General features: G+C 40.9%; 1 protein-coding gene across 15 annotated transcripts in view; it reads right to left on the bottom strand.

Annotated features, from left to right (window-relative positions):
• DLG2 (discs large MAGUK scaffold protein 2) overlaps nucleotides 1-15,274 on the bottom strand; it is a 1,000,200-nt gene that overhangs the window by 818,646 nt on the left and 166,280 nt on the right. For 11 of the 15 annotated variants that reach the window (XM_048294433.1, XM_048294432.1, XM_048294434.1 and 8 more), the window contains one exon: nucleotides 11,254-11,328. The exons of the other annotated variants lie outside the window; for them this stretch is intronic. In XM_048294433.1, coding sequence (XP_048150390.1) covers nucleotides 11,254-11,328 — 75 coding nt within the window. The remainder of the gene's footprint in view (nucleotides 1-11,253; nucleotides 11,329-15,274) is intronic. 15 annotated transcript variants of the gene reach the window in all.

The raw sequence follows: 15,274 nt of genomic DNA, 5'->3' as shown, positions 1-15,274 counted from the left end.
AATTTTAAAGATTTAATTACTTTTACTATCAAGGGAGAGAGGGAAAAACCAGAGCCTGCCCTGTTCCACTGGTGTAAATCTAGATTTACTTACCTGATAGCAGAGTTTTGTTCCACTTACCCAATTCTTATTTTAAGGATACTACCAGAAGTAGTGCCCATCTGTAACTTCAAACTTAAGAAGCCATTAAACTCCTGATTGCTGGAAGCAGGAAAGATACTCCAAGGGAAATACTACTCTGTATTTGACATCTCACCACACTTTTTCTCTCAGCCTCACAGTGGACTTCTACCATCTGCAGAGGTACAGAGTCCTTTGGGACTTTTGTTCTCACTCCTGTGGCCGGTCCCAAGTTTTATGAACCATTTAAAGTGACTGAGTCTGCTCATGCCGAATGTGACTAAACTGACTTTTTAGCAGGCAGACCTGGGGTGAGCTTACAATCAAAGGTCCACTGTGCAGAGGTGCAACAGATCAGCACATTCAGTTCTGTTTTACAGTAGCAGGGCAAATCCAGGTAACCACAAATTCTCAGGTGAATTATTCACCTGGCTTTTTTACTGAGACCAATCTTTGAACAGCGTGGTATGTGCTTTATCTTACACATTCATGCAGTAGCAGAGACCAGCATAGGATGACAGCAGAAGTTAGAAGTGTCTGACAGCAAATAATTTCCAAATTCTCAATTGAGGTTTTACATGATTGTGTTCCGTGTAACAGCAGATGACTGGGATCCCTCTCCTGAGGTTTATCTCCCATCCTTCAATCCAGTGTTGCAATTCTGCTACTAACAGGACATTTAAGTATTTTTAGGTGGCTATCCAGTGCTAGAAATCACTGCTCTTCACTCATGACTTGCTTTTTCTGATTACCTATTCTGCAAGGATAAGCAGTTTAAAAATAGTAAATGTTTATCCAAATAGGAATATCCTTAAGTACCTCAGAAATAAGGACATGGCAGGGAAGAAGAAAATGTGAGAGCTATTCTGTGAGTGAAAAGAGAGCACCAAAACATGGAAGAGCACTCTCTTACCCATCCTTCCATTCCCAAAATATTTCAAGACCCAGGCTTCACTCAGGAAGTTTGAGACTTGTGGCAGAGAAGGGAGTAACATGGCAGAGTGAGAGGCAGGTGGCACAGCAAAAAGAACAGGAGTGAACACTTACAGGTTTAGATTAACTGGAGACAGGCACAGAGAGTTATTTATGCAGCAGAGATCAGTACAACCGGGGTAAACTCAGGAGCTGACACCAGAGGCACGAAAATGGAGATTCTGAAATCTATGTATAAAAATACATATACATAGTATATACTTGTGGGAGGAAAAGCTTCAACTTTCCTGAGGTCTTGCTTTTTCTTTAATTCTACAGCACCCTATTTTAGATGATTCCACCATACATTATGAACAATTCAGAGGAATAGAGAATGTGTAGCCTCTAAATGAAGCTGCCCTGAAACTCAGCTCTGAGCAAAGACAGTGACAGTGGAGCAGATTGCAGATCTGGTGGCTCCTGCACACTGTGGCTGTCCCCTTGCTCCACAGCCAGAGCCCAGCTCACAAAATAACCAAGCAAAGGGGTGGCCCAGGCCACCAAACTGATGTAGCAAAACCCCCTCCTGAAGTTATACCTGTGATGGTGAATATTTTTTAAAATGTCCCTTTCCTTTCCACAGGAGAGTAACGTTCTGTTCTGTCATTCACTGCTTTGCTACAAAGTCCCAAAGTTGTTTCAAGAGCTGACCAGTTTCATGGCACAGTAAAGTACAAAGATGTGATATCATGCATAGACTATTAGCTTTACTATGGGTTAATTGGGTTAACTACCCTCAGTGCAGCACTCATTCCAGATCTGACATGCTCAGTGTATCCTTACACAATGCAGTCATGTTCTCCACCTCTCTGCTTCTCACTCTTGTTCTTAAAACGGGGATAACAGCTTTTCCCAACTTCTTCACAAGGATCTTGGGAAAACAAATTAATATGCTGAGATGCTCAGACACTGAGGAAATCCAGTGAATCATCCAAGGTAGGAGAGAAGAGATGGCCCTACTGCGGATGACATGAATAGGTACTATTAGAATGACTGACAGGACGCATCTGAATCCATAATTGATGCTAATCACTTTCAGCAAATATTTATCCCTGCGACTTCACATAAGATGGTGAGTCTTGATGCAGAAACAGCAGATGTCCACCCAGAAAAATTCATGCAAGGTCATTGACCCAGAAAGATGTATACACAATCTCCAAAAGTCATCAACAAACAGGGCTGAGAACCTCTGTGTTTTGGCAAGGCTCAAATCCCAGGAAGGGATGATAGAATTCAGGTCTGTTTGCAGGGATAATTGAAGCTCTGTCTTTCAAACCCCTGAAAACACAGTGCATTTAGACCTATAATTCACAGTCTTCCTGTGACATGTAACAGCTTATCAATTATATTTTTTACAGGAAAATTATATTCCCTGCTTCCTTAGAGAGCCCAGAACAAACAAACAAACAAAGCAAACAAATCCTAATTTGCATTTGTTCACAACTAGAAAAAATGTTCCAAACAGCAGACAAATGAGTATTCTGCAGGGAAGAGTAATTTCTATCAGCATTTAAAGAAGCTTTTTATATTCATTTCTTGTGAAATGCCTGTGCAACACCTCCCTGACATACAAACTGTCCCAGTCCCAGGGCAGGATTCCATTCCTTATTTAGAGTGGCATATGAGTGATACCAACAGGGTCAAAGGGAGGACCCCCAAGCACTTCACAGGAGACATTTAGAACTTTCCAGGAATAAATCTTTGGAGAACACATTTGCTAAGATGGCTGTTTATAGCCACTTATGTGATAAAGAGAGATTTTTAGGTTCCCAGAGCCCTTTAAGTGCAAACGACATTACACAGTATGTATGTACTGAATGAAAAATAGGACTTGCAATCTAAAAGTACCAATGAAAATGCCACTAAAACATATGGTCTATTATGATTAAACAGAATTTTTTTTTCAAGTTATTAAGGAAAAAGGCATTAGATATAATACCATATTCTGTGACATGTTGTAATACCTCTACACAACTTGGGCTGTGCCCAGATCCTATCCTGTTTTCATTTGCATCTTGCCTGGCAGTCAGTAGCAGCTCTATTGAATAGTACCCTATCTATTGAGAGAGTAGTAAGGCTCTGCAGAGGGATCCAGACAGGCTGGATTGGTGGGCTGAGGCCAATTGTACAAGGTCCAACAAGGCAAAGTGCTGGGTTCAGCGCTTGGGTCACAACAACCTCATGCAGGGCTAGAGGCTGGGGGCAGAATAGCCAGAAAACTGCTCAGCAGAAAAGGACATGAGGTGTTGGTCAACAATAGCTGAACATGAGCCAGTGTGTGCCCAGGTGGCCAAGATGGCCAATGGCATCCTGGCCTGTATCCGTGATGGTGCGGCCAGCAGGACCAGGGCAGGGATTTTCACCCTGTACTGGGCACTGGTGAGGCCACACCTCAAATCCCGTGTTCAGTTCTGGGCCCCTCACTACAAGAAGGACATTGAGGGGCTGGAGCATGTCCAGAGAAGGGCAATGGAGCTGGGGAAGGGTCTAGAGCACAGGTCTGATGAGGGGCAGCTGAGGGAGCTGCAGGTGTTTAGTATGGAGAAAAAGAGGCTGAGCTGGGACCTTCTTGTTCTCTACAGCTTGCTGAAAGGAGGCTGTAGCCAGGCCTGGGTCAATTTCTTCTCCTGAGTAAAAAGTGGCAGAATGGACTCACATTGCACCGGGAGAGGTTTAGTCCGGATAGCAGGAAAAATTTCTTCACTGAAAGGATGGTCAGTCATTGGAACAAGCTGCCCAGGGAAGTGGTGGAATCACCACTCTTGGAAGTGTTCAAAAGGCACGTGGATGTGGCACTTGGTGACTTGATTTAGTGGTGAGCAGTGCAGGGTTAACAGTTGGACTCCATAATTTTAGAGGTCTTTTCCAAGCTTAATGGTTCTATGGTTCCAAAAGGATACCTAAAATGAACTGCGTTTGGAGTACCTAAAAGGAAATTCTTGTGCCTGTGTGTCTGCTGTACGTCAACTCTTTACCACAGACTTGGGCAACACTGAGAAAACCATAGGATACACCTTCAGTTCAGACACCTGTGTCAGAGCTGGCTGTCCAGGTCTTCAGTATCATTAGCCAAGAGAAACACAGCCTTCCATAGCCCAATCCATCCATACCAGTGTAAAGATGAACTGTCCCTCAAAAGTGTTTGTAGCTCTCCAATGACATAAATCTGGACAGATGAATTTCACTGTCAGCATCACTATCAAATACTGCTGAACAAGGCACAGTTTCTTTTTTTCTGCCACGACTGCTTCCCCCACAAGTTTCTTCTATAGATTTTTACTGCAGCATGAAGCAAAGTGAGGCTGCTTGTTAACTTATAGTTTCCAGATACCCTGACATGAGTTACTGACCTATAACTCTAAGTCCTGCTCTTCCACTTGAAATCCTCTTCACCTGTTGGCTACACAGACATACACTTTTTTAAATCATATGATGAACTTTTTTGTTTTCCTAAAAAAATATTAAATTACTACCTCATTTCATACTGCAGCACATCTAAGAGAAAAATAATGAAAAAAAATTTGCTGACTTTACTAGGATAAGAAACACATCTAAGCAGTCACAATAGCCATATTTTCTGGTTATTGCAGGTTGTAAATACAGAGTGGAGCTAATTTTGGTTTTGTGTATACCACCATAAACCCAGAATGTTTGAGTCACTCATGTTTGACCTTAGCTTGGAATTTCCCATGTCAGGAGAGTGTGGCTTTTCAGTAGCGATATCCCTGGTATATAACCCCCAAGCTAAGTATAGCCTATCACAGATTGTACTCCAACAGTGCTTTCCCTCTGGGAATAATAAATAATAACTAGTATAGAAATTGGATGTGCACATTGGTTTTAAACTTTGGTAACACTGTCAAAATGTTGCCTGGCTCAATGAGCACTTAAAACAGAATTTTAAAATAGCGTCCAGAAGATAATTAAGTGGTGTTTAAATTATTTTGCTCATAAACCTCATGAGTTGCAGTGATTTTAAGTAGTTAAATCTATATTTGCTTTTCCATAAAAGTTCCCTTAAGTAATTGCTCTCATAAAGATCAATACTAAGTTTCAGCTTAAACAAAATTTCTATAACCAAGTTAGAAATATTTTGCTCTAAATTATGCACTGCTACACTTCTGTAACTGTGACTGCTGCAGAAACATCCTGGTGCTTTCCATAAAACAAACAAAGCAATAAAGACTGCAAATATCCTATACATAATGTGTGCTTAATGAGATTACTCATTGTAAATAACTCATGCAAAATGTTTCCTGATGATGATGTCAAGCAGCTATGTGGGTCAGTCTGCAGATAATGGTTTTGCGCAGATTAATGTTTATCATAGAAAATTTTTAAATGTATTATCAACTTATCTTCAGGGTTTCTGAGCTTGTTTTGCAATTTTGAAACCCTTCCCTAGTTTCACTGGGATCACAGGAATTGCAGTGGGAGAAAGGACCACATATGTTGTAAATTAGGTACATATATTTCTTTATCAAAGGGCTATTGCCATTTAAAAAAAAATCTTCTATTCCCTTTTTTCCCTACTGTGTGATAAAATAGAGAAGTAAATGGCTTCTTTTGCCTTATCTCTCTCAAAATTTGCTCCTAAGCCTAATCCCTTCTGCTTACACATATTCTGCTAGCCTGTGCCTCTATCTACCCAAGCATGAAGCATTTGCTGCCTTGCTGGGATGTGCTGTGGTTTGCTGCTAATCCAACCCTACCTTACTCTAGCTGGAATTTTCCCCACTGAATCCATAAATCAGATTACAGGAGAGACTCTTTAGCACCTCCAGCTACTGCCAACAACAATAGGAACAGCATGTTTTTCCCTAGGGAAGGCTGGGGAGGGGTGATGAAAACAAGAAGGAAGCATCAGAGAGCTATCCAAGGGAAAGGGGGATTTAAGTGGCTGTTTTAAAAAGCAGCATCATAGCTGGTAGTTGGTGACAGACTCAGCATTGCAGGATACTGACAGACTTTTTTAACCAGTTCTTTTAAAGAAGTGGACAATAAACTGCATTGAGCACTGGGCAAGGAGGGGTACAGGAGACTTAGGAATGAAGAAGATCTGCAGGAATATAGAGACCTAGCAGAAATATGCATGGCATTACTTTAATACCTCCTTTAAAAATAAAGCTGGGTTTTAGCACTTAGAATTTTCCATTACCATCAGCACTGAGGTGAAAGATAGAAGAAGCACTGTATTAATAGCTCTGTTTTCAAATATTTTACTTTAGCCACAAAAAACATTCAACGCCACCCAGATTGTGAGTGAAATTTATTAGCCAACAGGGGTTTAATAGAAAAAGACTTAAAGCTTAGAGAGCCCCTGCAAAATGTTATTTTTTAGAGTGCAGAGAAATCTATTTATTTTATAGAGCACATCTACACAGGAGAGGATGGGACAGCATTAGGAGGCACAATGCTAGTCCCAGGAGAGAGCCAACTCCTGCCAAACAGAGACATTTATTTGTTTTGTGTTTAACAAAAGCAAGACTGATTTCAGAAACACTTCTTCCAGGTTCATAGCCCTAAACCAAATCAGAACATGCATGTTTCAGTATGTTTCTGCTTGGCTCCATATCATGTCAGAACATTCTGTACATAGAGCACAACCACCAGAACTAACTTGGCAGTCATCTTCCAAAAGTATGAATTTCTTTAAAACAACTCCTGTGAAGTGAATCTCAATACAAAAGCCTTGATTTACTAAAACCAGGAATGTTTATGGGTTAACTGTCAGATCAGGCAGGCTAAATTCAGAATTGTTCAGGGCATTAGTGCATTCCTGTCCCTCCGGTGTTCCCAATGAACTGGGAAAAGAAAAAGCAGGAGTAACTATATTCTCTGTGCACTGATCTATTCCATGTAAATAGAGCAAGAACATCCTGCACATGTATGCAGGATCAAAGAGGAATGGTATTTGCTCTCCTTGTGCTATGGATATAGGCAAATCAAGGGGCAGAAAGACTGAGAGTTCAGCTGCAGAGTAGCCTGGCACCCAAAACCTTCACTAAATTTCTGCAGAATGTAGCACCTATGTAAAGCTGCAGCCCATGAGCTGTGGCAGCAGGTACAGCTGCTGCATTTACCCTGTGTGGACCCTTCCTTAGGTTCACCTTCCCTTAAAGTCACTGTCCCCTTCTACACATTGAGGGCACAGCTGATGCTGAATGAGGCTCTGCTTAAGGCATGTGCCAGATCCTTTACCTTTTGTGCCCACACCCCTTTTATTGCTCCTTCCTGCTGCTTCTCCATGGTAGATGATGCCCAAAAGGGATTTTTTCTGTGGGCTAGAACAGTGGGCCAAAGAGCTGAGAATGCAGCAGGGAAAAGCAGAGGGATCCTATTAATGCTTCAGGGTGATCTAAGGCGAATGCATATGCCGAATGCCAAGCTCAAGAAAAGCTGTCAAGTGGGCTAGAAGGAAAGACAACCCCAAATGTTTTTGCAACACAGGTGCAGATTCTGACACTTCATTATCTTTATATAATGGATCTAGCTAGCAAGCAGCCGCAGCAAAAGAGAGGTTTAGGATGATAGAGAGCAGTACAGTGGACTCCTTTTGGAGTATTTTATAATCAAACACTACGGTCCTTTGGAAGACATGACTAAAAGTGCAAGTGCAGACAAAGCCACCCTTAGGTAATTCCCTTGGTTAAAACTCTCAGACTTAAAATGAATCTAATTAAGGACATTGTGAAGGCACAGAAAGGCAATATTCACTTATGGCCTCTTTTGCAGATAGTGAGTTGCCAAACAGAATTGAGAATCTTAATTGCAAGAATCATCAACAAATTCGAACAGGACGGTAAATTAGGGATGGCAAAAGTCAGACTGTTACATAACAGCAATGCTGCCAGATCTCCTGGTTCTTGCATTAGATGCAAAAGGCACTCCCAAGAGAGGACACAGTGCTTTTTATAAAAAATGCTGAAAAAGGAGAGCCCAGACACATGGCATCCTCAGTGACACAGACAGCACAAGTGATGAAAGAGGGTACCTTTTCTAGCAGTTTGTTTTTCCTTCACTGTTTGACACTGTTCCCTCTACCACTGTTGAGAGACACCCAAACACATGCTGTCATCATCTAATAGAGTTGTCACAACTGGCCAGATGTCTGCTTTGTCTTTTCCCTACAAGTCTTTTATAGGAGGCACTATGCTTTGATGTGTCACTAAAAGTTTTAATTTCATTAATCAGCTTTCTATCAAAATGCTGATGTTTCATAGATATTTTTCTGCGATAAAGGCAAGTCAGTTAAAAAATACTTCTGAAAAAAGATAGGGAAAAATATTGACGACTTAGAAGTTAATTTCTGTCTGATTTAATTTTCTCCAACTGTCTGCATTAGTCTCCCAGGAAAATAAGTCTACTGAAGTATAGTAAAATGTGCCTATAAATATCTGATACAGATAAGAGAGACAGAAAATCTGTTTGGCTGCATAGAATATTGTTTGATAAAGAAGAAGCAGAAGGTACTTGGGAATTACAACTTATTTGCCTTCACTCCATTCAGCTTCTATAATCAAGAAAAAATATAGATAATAACAAGCTTCAAGTAGGCAATTACCTCAAGGACCACATGCTGTACTCTAGAATCAAAAAAATAGCAACCAAGTGAATGGTTGAACTGTGTTCTAATAGAAAGTTAGGGATTTTTTTCACCCAGACTCAGAATTGTCTGGGTTAGAAAAGACCTTAAAGGACCATCTAGTCCCACCCACCTCTGCCACAGGCAGGAATGCCTTTCACTAGAGCAGGTTGCCTGAAGTCTCATCCAGCCTAATCCTGAACACTTCTAGGCATGGAACATCCATAGCTTCTCTGGGCAACCCGTTTCAGTGCCTCACCAACCTCATAGTAAAGAATTCCTTTTTTATGTTCAATCTAAATCTACCCTCTTTCAGCTTAAAAACACGACCCCTTGTCCTGTCATAACAGATCCTCTTAAAACGTTTGTCCCCATCTTCCTTATAAGCCCCCTTTAAATGGGGAAAGGCCACAAAAAGGTCCCCTGAAGCCCTCTCTTCTCCAGGCTGAACAGACCCAGCTCTCTCAGCCTGTCTTCACTGGAGAGGTGCTCCAGCCCTCTGACCATTTCCATGGCCCCCTCTAGACCTGTTCCAACAGGTCCACATCCTTCTTATGCTTGGATCCCAGAGCTGGATGCAGCATTCCAGATGGGGTCTCATCACAGCAGAGCTGAGGGGCAAAATGCCCTCCCTTGCCCTATTGGCCACATTGATTTGGATGCAGCCCAGGATACAACTGGCTTTCTGGGCTGGGAGCGCACATTGCCAGCTCATGCCCAGTTTCTCATCCACCAGTACACCCAGTTCTTTCTCCTGAGGGCTGTTCTCAATTCATTTATCTCACATCTCACAGTATGTGCTGACACTGGTGATTATATTGACCCAGGTGCAGCACCTCGCACTTGGCCTTGTTAAACTTAATGAGGTTCACATTGGTGCACCTCTCCAGCCTGTGACAGTCCCTCTGGATGGCATCTCCTCCCTCCAGCATATCAACTGCACCATTCAGCTTGGTGTCGTCTGCAAATTTGCTGGAGGTACACTCAATCCCACTGTCTATGTTGTTGATTAAGATATTAACTAGTATTGGTCCCAGAACAAGTTTCCACTCCAACGGCTTAAAAATAATAACACTTGAAGTTATTCTGATCCTAGACAATTTCTCATGCTAACCAAGACAGCGAAGTTCAATCCTCCGTTTACCATTTTTTGTGACAATATATTAGCTATGCATGCACAGATATCTAACAAAAGACAAGCAAAGAATACTCAAGATAAAGGATTTTATTTTTTATGGTTTAAGAAACAAGTATTGTAAAAAATACCCAAGGCATTTAAAGCCACTGTGTAAAAAGTCAGATGCATTGAGTGCAACTGCTCTTGGCTTGCTACAAATTACAGCACAATTCCAGTCTTCAAAGCATCACACTACCATACCTTGTGCTCATGCTGCAACCCTCTTAATATAAACACAAAACAACATAAATCACACCACAAAGTCAATCCAAAGTCTATGTGAATGGAAACTAACAAGTAGAATGAGTTACTAATTAGTTACTGGCCTAGATCCTCATCTGGTAAAAAACTAGTTAGTGCAACTGTTCAATCAATATTTTTAAGTGGGTCTCATCATACAGATAAACAATAATATAAATAATTTTAACATAATATAAAGACAACCAAAACCCCAAAGCTTACAACCACTTGCAAGATAGACTGAGGGAGAGTGACAACTTGAATTTTTTTCTCATTCATCTGTTCATAAAAGGTGACAAGTTGATAGCTGTGGACCAACATCATGCTGTGGTCCAGAGCCAATGAAAATGTCAACAAAATCTTGCCAACTCCTTAGCTGCAATAAATCATCATAGCTCTGTTAGTCAGCCCTCTCACTTCCAGCATCCAAAGATTTGGCTCTATCTACAATGCATGCTCAGACAGGATGTAAATCAATGCACTGTCAACTTGACCGCAATTGGGTTTCTTCCCGCTCAAATATTACTGTGTCTTTGATAGTTAAAAGCAAATCTCACTGAAGTCATCTAATTATCAGGAGGAGGAAAGCATTTACAGCAGAAATCTCCTACAAAATTTCCATTTCCTCAGCAGACCAAGTTCCACTCATTATCCATCATCCCAAAAGCTGTTGTTACCTATACTGGGCAAATTTCCCCACTTAATAGTCTGTAAAGCACTTGGAATCATCAGTCTTTCTTCCATGAGAATGTGGAAAAGAAAAGATGCATCTCCCCTTCCCTGCATCACCACCCGCATCTGGATGGCTCCCAGTCATCACACTCAGCTGGGGCCCAGTTACAGAAATCAACAGTAACTCCACACTCCTTGAGCTGGACTCCATCATCACCCTTTACCATGCTTGTCACTGATCCCCACTGCTCCAAGTTGAATGCATTAAATTCCTGAAGAGTCTGAACTTCTGGAGAAGCACTGCTAAGCCACTATCCAACACATCAACAGTTTAAGCTTCCCAAGGAGCATGGTCTAGACTTAGGACTTGTTTCTGTTCTTTCTCAAATGCATTAATTACAGAAAATTTCCCCGCCCAGGGCTGCTCCAAGCACACAGACTTACCATTCAGACCCTCAAATCTTTGTATTAAAAGGCTCAGACTTACGGTAGAGTGCTGAATGGGTATCCAGGCAGGTGTTTCGACTGAGCATTTGTGAGATGGGCATCTGCCATGGCTCTGCTGCAAATAAGTGAAAAGGGCATTATACACAACACAGAACGTGCTGCAATCACTAGGCGCAACGGACTCGATTCCATGGGGAGCATCTAGGAGTTTGCTTGGAGGCAGCACACCTCACAAAGTCATTTTCCACTGTCATGTAGGAAGAATAATCTGCAGTTTGCAGGACCAAAAAGGCCTCATGAGTTGTCCATTAATTTTCCATTGAAGTTCTTGGTTATGTGGATGAAAATACATCCACTCTCAACCCCAAGCGTCTGCCATCTGCCTTCCCTCCACACTGGAGCATTCAGAGAACAGCGGAGCATTAGTCAGCAGGTAGAGATTGGCTTTTTTCACCCATTTCATGACAGGCTGCATTTTTCCACGATGTCCTCTTTGAACCATTGATAGATGCAGCCTGAAACACCCATCAGGGCTATTTTCTAGGAAGAGTAAGTATGCCCCAAATTTTTAGGGCATGTTTCTTTTCCGAGCAGAATGCTCTGCTTGCTCCCCAGATTGGTCCCTGGAGAACATGAGCAAGTACCCAAGACTCCTGCAGTTCCCTGAAACTTTGCAGAACAGAAAGAGTGAGGGGTTAATTTAAAGTCTAACGTTCCACATGGCAGTGCAAGATGCAACCATCAGGCCTTCAGGCTGATCTTCCTGTAATTTCCCTTGCATTTGCTGTGATTCAATTACATTTCAGCCAAGGTTAGGAGCCCATCAGAATGAATTGCACAGCAGATTGGGTCAGAGTCCCTGAAGAAAAGTTCAGAATAAATTCTGGTGTCTGCCACCATTACTCTCAGCATTTCACATAAGAGTCAAATTATTATTTAGCTCCCTGAATTGGAGGACTCTTGTAACCATGTATTTTCCTGAAGCTGGAAGTAGTATGGGGAAAAAAAGCTTTCTTCTTTTTATTTTCATTTAAGCCAGATATATCACAAACAACTACATTACACCTTTCTTTTCCCCATGCTGAGAGTAAAGGAGAGCAATCTCTGCAAACACTAATGATTGGATTTCACACGATTTTCAGTTTTGAGCCTAATTTAAGAACTACTAGTGCTTTGTTCTTTATCTCCAAAAAGTTAACATTTGTAAAGCAGTGCAGTACTACTTTTACAAGTTCAAAAAAAAAAAAAAAAAAAAAAGGAAAAAATGTAGATATCAGTTTAAGCTTTGTATTCTCCAAAACTTAAAACTGGTTATCTTTTACATTTTCCATTAGACAACTGTAAGAAATATTCAGAAAATTAGCTAGCAAGCAAGAAGCATTGTACCTTTAGATGAAAGTTTAGAAAGTCCTGTTTAAAAGGATTTGAAAAAGTCACTGCTATCATGGCAGCAGTATCCTGCGGGTGTGTGTTATCTCCTGTAAGGAAGGGATGAATGCAAGAGCAAACAATGTAATCCTATCAAAATAATAAAACTATAAATGAATTCTGATTAAAAAGACTGCATGAAACACTGGTAATTATTTTTTCCTTTAACGATTGTACACTTCCAGTCTTTATTCCAAGGCAAGTTAAAGGCAAGGAAATTAATAATGTGCTTTGGATTGAAAACATTTTTCTGATTACAAAGCCTGATCTTAGAGAGGAAACTATGTATATAACTTTGTCAGGAGACTCCTCACATTTTTAAGAGGATACTTTAGCAAAATAAAAGCTCCAGACCTCATAGCAGGAGGGGCTAATTCTCTTCAAGTACTCTTGTATTTGAGATTCATACCTAAATTGTCCCAAGGCCCAGAATCTCCTGGCACTTGTGCATATTCAGAGGTCAAAGAGACAGCAGTAACTGGGAATTGCTCAGAGGCAGCAGTTCTATAGAGTTCCCAGATTTTCGGGGCAAGAGCTGGTCTGGTTGTTCCTCTGGGATGTAGGGTGACCTGCAGTGTTTGGCCTTGCACAGCTGGATATTTGAATTACTGTGCTGGTAACATGACGTTGCACTGGTACTGTCTGAGAAATGCATGTAGTTCAAGGGCCAGGACTGAACACTTTTCTTCTACAGATTTTTGGGGACTTGGAGTTGGATTATTTTTGAAAATTACCACTGATTTCTTATTTGAATAATCACTTCTTTTTGTATTGTGTAAAAACCAATGCTTTTCATACCTTTCCTCTCTTAGACCCTCACCTAGTTGAAACAGGTCTTAGATGTAAGGTTGTATATCAGCTGCTGGTAACACTTTTCTTCCTAAGTGCTCAGGTTGTTTTTAATAGCAAAAAGCTCCAACATGTCATATCTAGAGAAAGGCAATTAAAAAAAATAGCCAAAAACTTAACACTACATAAAGTATTCTGCAGGCATAAGCAATACAAATAAGCATAGGAATAAATACATTGGCAGATATTAACAGGCTGTAGAAGGAATTAATTCCATTTGATTATTACTGCTAACATTTTCCTCAGCTTACAAGTTTGGTAAGCAAAAAAACTATAGACCTTGGTCCACCACTACACTGAAAAGCTAAAAATCTCAAAAGTTATGAAAATCCATCATTTAAAATTGTCTTTCTTCAGACAGCCTTCAAGGGAGGACAGAAGCGCCTCTAGTTTGTTTTTCATGTTTGCTAATAGTGGTATGCAAATACACCTCATCCTGCTGTTTGGGAGAATGTGTCCCAATAAAATTTTTCTGCATCTTAAATGGAAAGAGAGGGCCTTTTTCTCTGTAGCTTATGAATGAGTGACTTCCACAGTCTTGCTTTACCCCCTTTCTTTGAGGATACTCGGCCTCCTGCACTAAGCTTCACCCTTGAGACAGCTCCAATGCAGTGACAGACACAGCCATCCAGGCAGAGACTTTATCAAAGCTTAAAGAAATCAAAGCCTTCAAAATACACAATAAGATCTTCAGCTTGTGTAATTTTTGTATAAAGAGACATTGGGACACAAAAGAATAATTCCATTCTCTTTGCTGAATTCATCATCATTCATAGCTTTTTTTCTGGGTTGATGCTTCAAATGCTTGATAAATTGCATAGCAATGATACAGTCAGGAAGCAATGAAGCGTTGAGCAAAGTCAGATAGAGAAGCTACCCCCACATTCAGCTAGACACAGTGCAGTTTCTTCTCTGGAGGCACTGATACATGTAATTCCCAAACCTATAGGTTTATCAAACCTCCAGAAATGCAGACCCCATGGGTAACCAGGAAACAGAAAGGCACCAGTCTCAGGAAACAAAAAACAAGGCTGGAGGCCTTCAGAGTCCGTGCACAACACCTGCCTTCCTAGCAAGCAACCCTTAAGCAAGCTTCTTTCTTACATGCTTTTCTCAGTCAGGTGTTAAAACAACTGACTGCTACCAGCACTATTTACAAACATCAGTATAATGTATTTGGAAATGCATTAACACAATGCAGAGTGGTAGTGCATCAGTGCCCACTGCAATATTTCAGAGGGAAACAACTGCATGTTGAATACTGAACTGGAAGGTGAGAGCTTTGTAGCACTGCACAAGAGAGGTTTCAGGTGACAGAGATGCAGTTGTACCTCAGCAAGCTCTGGGTAAGATTTCAAGGAAGAATTCCTCTTTTGTGTTGAATGACTTTAGGAGTAAGCACCTATAGCTTATTGCCACTTTCTCATAGGCAGGGAGAGATTTTATATACAAAAAAGATCAATATCAGTACCTAATTCAGATGGCCAAATATTACTTAATGTAATTGTGTCTGGAGACACATTCAGAGACAGATCTTAGCTCTACAGGAAAATGGAACAAAATACAGAGAGGATATTTAGGAATATAAAGGTTCAGTGCTCATTGAACTGCAGTACTCTCTAAGATCTAACTTAATATTCTTTCTCAGAGAAGGTATTGCTGATCAGAGTCAAAAGAAGTCACAGGTTAGATTACATGTGTATCCACTGAAATGGCCAGGAATACAAATACAAGAAATTGTCTACAAGTCCTTGAGTGACGTCTCCAGTAGCAAAGCATTGGTT

This window comes from Corvus hawaiiensis, chromosome 2 (genome assembly GCF_020740725.1).
Source record: "Corvus hawaiiensis isolate bCorHaw1 chromosome 2, bCorHaw1.pri.cur, whole genome shotgun sequence".
Classification (NCBI taxonomy): domain Eukaryota; kingdom Metazoa; phylum Chordata; class Aves; order Passeriformes; family Corvidae; genus Corvus; species Corvus hawaiiensis.
The sequence above is the reverse complement of the archived record's forward strand: the minus strand, read 5'-3'. Positions and strand labels throughout refer to the sequence as shown.